The sequence below is a fragment of the Diprion similis genome, unplaced genomic scaffold, assembly GCF_021155765.1.
Source record: "Diprion similis isolate iyDipSimi1 unplaced genomic scaffold, iyDipSimi1.1 ptg000059c, whole genome shotgun sequence".
NCBI lineage: Eukaryota > Metazoa > Arthropoda > Insecta > Hymenoptera > Diprionidae > Diprion > Diprion similis.
In genome coordinates, this window is record NW_025725008.1 from 18778 (window position 1) to 22091 (window position 3314).

The 3314-nt window shown below is 19.8% G+C and overlaps 1 protein-coding gene and 1 pseudogene across 1 annotated transcript; both read right to left on the reverse strand.

The window, feature by feature from the left end:
* On the reverse strand, positions 1 to 690 carry LOC124415517 (cytochrome c oxidase subunit 2-like). Its single transcript, XM_046896437.1, is given in 1 exon segment — positions 1 to 690. A coding segment is annotated over 1 exon segment (660 nt). The 5' UTR covers positions 676 to 690; the 3' UTR covers positions 1 to 15.
* Positions 691 to 881: 191 nt separating this feature from the next.
* Positions 882 to 2378, reverse strand: LOC124415520 (annotated as a pseudogene).
* Between the last annotated feature and the right edge of the window lie 936 nt (positions 2379 to 3314).

The window sequence follows — 3314 nt, forward strand, 5'->3', positions numbered from 1 at the left end:
TTAAAATGAATTAATTCATTTTAAAAAAAAAATTATTGGGATTCTTTCTACAACAATGGGTATAAATCTATGATTTGCTCCACAAATTTCTGAACATTGTCCAAATATTAATCCTGGTCGTTTTATAAAAAGTCTAATTTGATTTAATCGTCCTGGGATAGCATCAATTTTTTTCCCTAGTCTAGGGATTGTTCATGAATGAATAACATCTCTAGATGTAATGATTATTCGAATATTTGTATTTAAAGGTATAATTGTATTATTATCAACATCTAATAAACGAAATGAATTTAATTTAATTGATTTATTTATATAAGATTCAAATTCAATATTTTTAAAATCTGAGTATTCATATCTTCAATATCATTGATGACCAATTGTTTTAATTGTAATTAAAGGTTTATTAATTTCATCTGTTAAATAAAGAAGATGAATTGATGGTATTGCAATTAGAATTAAAAGAATTGAAGGCGTAATTGTTCAAATAATTTCAATATTTTGTTTATTTAAGATATTTTTATTTAAAAATTTATTAATTATTATTATTATTAATATATATATAATTGATGTTGTAATTAAAATTAAGATTATTATAGTATAATCATGAAAAAAAATTATTTGTTCTATAATTGGAGAATTAGCATTTTGTATATTTATTCTTGATCAAGTTGTCATTTTCTAAAAAAAGATAAAATAATCTTTATTATTGGGATTTAAATCCAATGCATTTTTCTGCCATATTAGATATATATATATATATATATATATTATTAATAATATTAATAATATTAACATAAATAATAATAATAATAAAATAATATTAATAGAAATAATAATATATTAATAATAATATTATTTTTATAAATGATTATTATACATAATTATTTATTTATTTTAGGTATTTCTTCAAATCTATGATCAGATGGAGGTATTATTTGTTTTCATTCAATCGATGATCTAGTATTTTCATTAAATAATATTTGTCGTTGGGATGATATTCTTTCTCAGATAATAAAAATTAAATAAATTACTCTAATAAATGAAATTAGAGATCCAATTGAAGAAATAATGTTTCATGAAATAAATGCATCAGGATAATCAGAATATCGTCGAGGTATTCCATTTAATCCTAAAAAATGTTGAGGGAAAAAGGTTAAATTAACTCCTAAAAATATTATAGTAAATTGAATTTTTAATCATTTATTATTTAATGTTATTCCAGTAAATAATGGATACCAGTAAATAAATCCTGCTATAATTCCAAAAACTGCTCCTATAGATAAAACATAGTGAAAATGTGCTACTACATAATATGTATCATGAAGAATAATATCAATTGATGAATTAGATAATATAATTCCAGTTAATCCTCCTATAGTAAATAGAAAAATGAATCCTAAAGTTCATATTAGTGAAGGTTTAAAATTAATTCTTGATCCATAAAGAGTTGCTATTCATCTAAAAATTTTAATTCCTGTTGGAATCGCAATTACTATAGTTGCAGCTGTAAAATATGCTCGTGTGTCAACATCTATTCCTACAGTAAATATATGATGTGCTCATACTACAAATCCTAGTACTCCAATTGTTATTATTGCATAAATTATTCCTAAAGTTCCGAAAGTTTCTTTTTTACCTGATCTTTGAGAAATAATATGTGAAATTATTCCAAATGCTGGTAAAATTAAAATATAAACTTCTGGATGTCCAAAGAATCAAAATAAATGTTGATATAAAATTGGATCACCACCACCTGAAGGATCAAAAAATGTTGTATTTAAATTTCGATCTCTTAAAAGTATTGTAATAGCTCCTGCTAAAACTGGTAAAGAAAGTAATAATAGAATAGCTGTTAATTTAACTGCTCAAATAAAAAGAGTTAATTGGTCTAATTTTATTCCTTTTAAATGTATATTTAATATAGTAGAAATAAAATTAATTGCTCCTATAATAGATGAAATCCCTGCTATATGTAAAGAAAAAATTGTATAATCAGTTGATGGTCCTGAATGACCTAAATTTCTTGATAAAGGAGGATAGATTGTTCATCCTGTTCCTGTTCCTGAATCAACAATTCTTCTTGATAAAAGTATAATTAATGAAGGAGGTAAAAGTCAAAATCTTATATTATTTATTCGAGGAAATGCTATATCTGGTGCTCCTAATATTAAGGGTACTAATCAGTTTCCAAATCCTCCAATTATAATAGGTATTACTATAAAAAAAATTATTAAAAATGCGTGAGATGTAACAATTATATTATAAATTTGATCGTCACCAATAAATGATCCTGGGGTACCTAATTCTATCAATCCTAGTATTCCAGATCAAATACCAAAGATAAAATATAAAGTTCCAATATTTTTGTGATTAGTCGAAAATAATCATTTTTTCGGAATTAATATAATATTATGGATAAAATGGCTGATTTAGGCGATAAATTGTAAATTTATTAATGAAACTAAAAATTTCTTTTATTAAAAATTCTTAATCAAATAAAATAATAGTATTTTTATTACATAAGTGTAAAAAATAAATTTTTTTATAAAATTTACAATTTATCATTTAAATTAGCTATTTTATTTGTAAATATAAATATAAGTTAAATAAAGTTTTTGGATTATGATTTAATTATATATTAATATTTAAAAACATAAAATAATAATTTAGTAATATTATGATTTTTAATAAATTTATAATAAAAAACATGGAATATTAAAAATTCCATAAAAACGAATGGTTAAATTAATTATTTTAATAAATATAAAAGATAATTTAAGTAAAGCTTTATATATTCATGATTCAATTATAATATTTTTTTAAAATATATATAAATGATATATTTTATTTAATATATGTTAAAATGATGAAATATTAATAATTTTGTGAAAAAATGAATGTTTTTAAAAAAATTTTATAATTATATATAAAAATTAATTTTTTAAAATTATTATTATTCTATATATAAATATAAGTATATATTAATTTTGGGCTCACATATTATTCTAAAGTAATCTGATAATCATCCAAAAAATGCCATCTAATAAACATTATAATTTTCTTAAATAGACATTATATACAATTGGCTAACGCTTATTGAATTTTTTAAAAGAAACATACAGACAGATTTCATATAATTAATTTATTAAATAAAAAAATTATTGTTTATAAATAAATTAACTATTTAATTAAAGAAAAATAATTTATTTAAATAAATTATCTATATATTTAATATATTTATTATTATATTATTTAATGTTTGTTTATAAAATTATTTATATATTGTATTATATTATATTATTTATATATATATA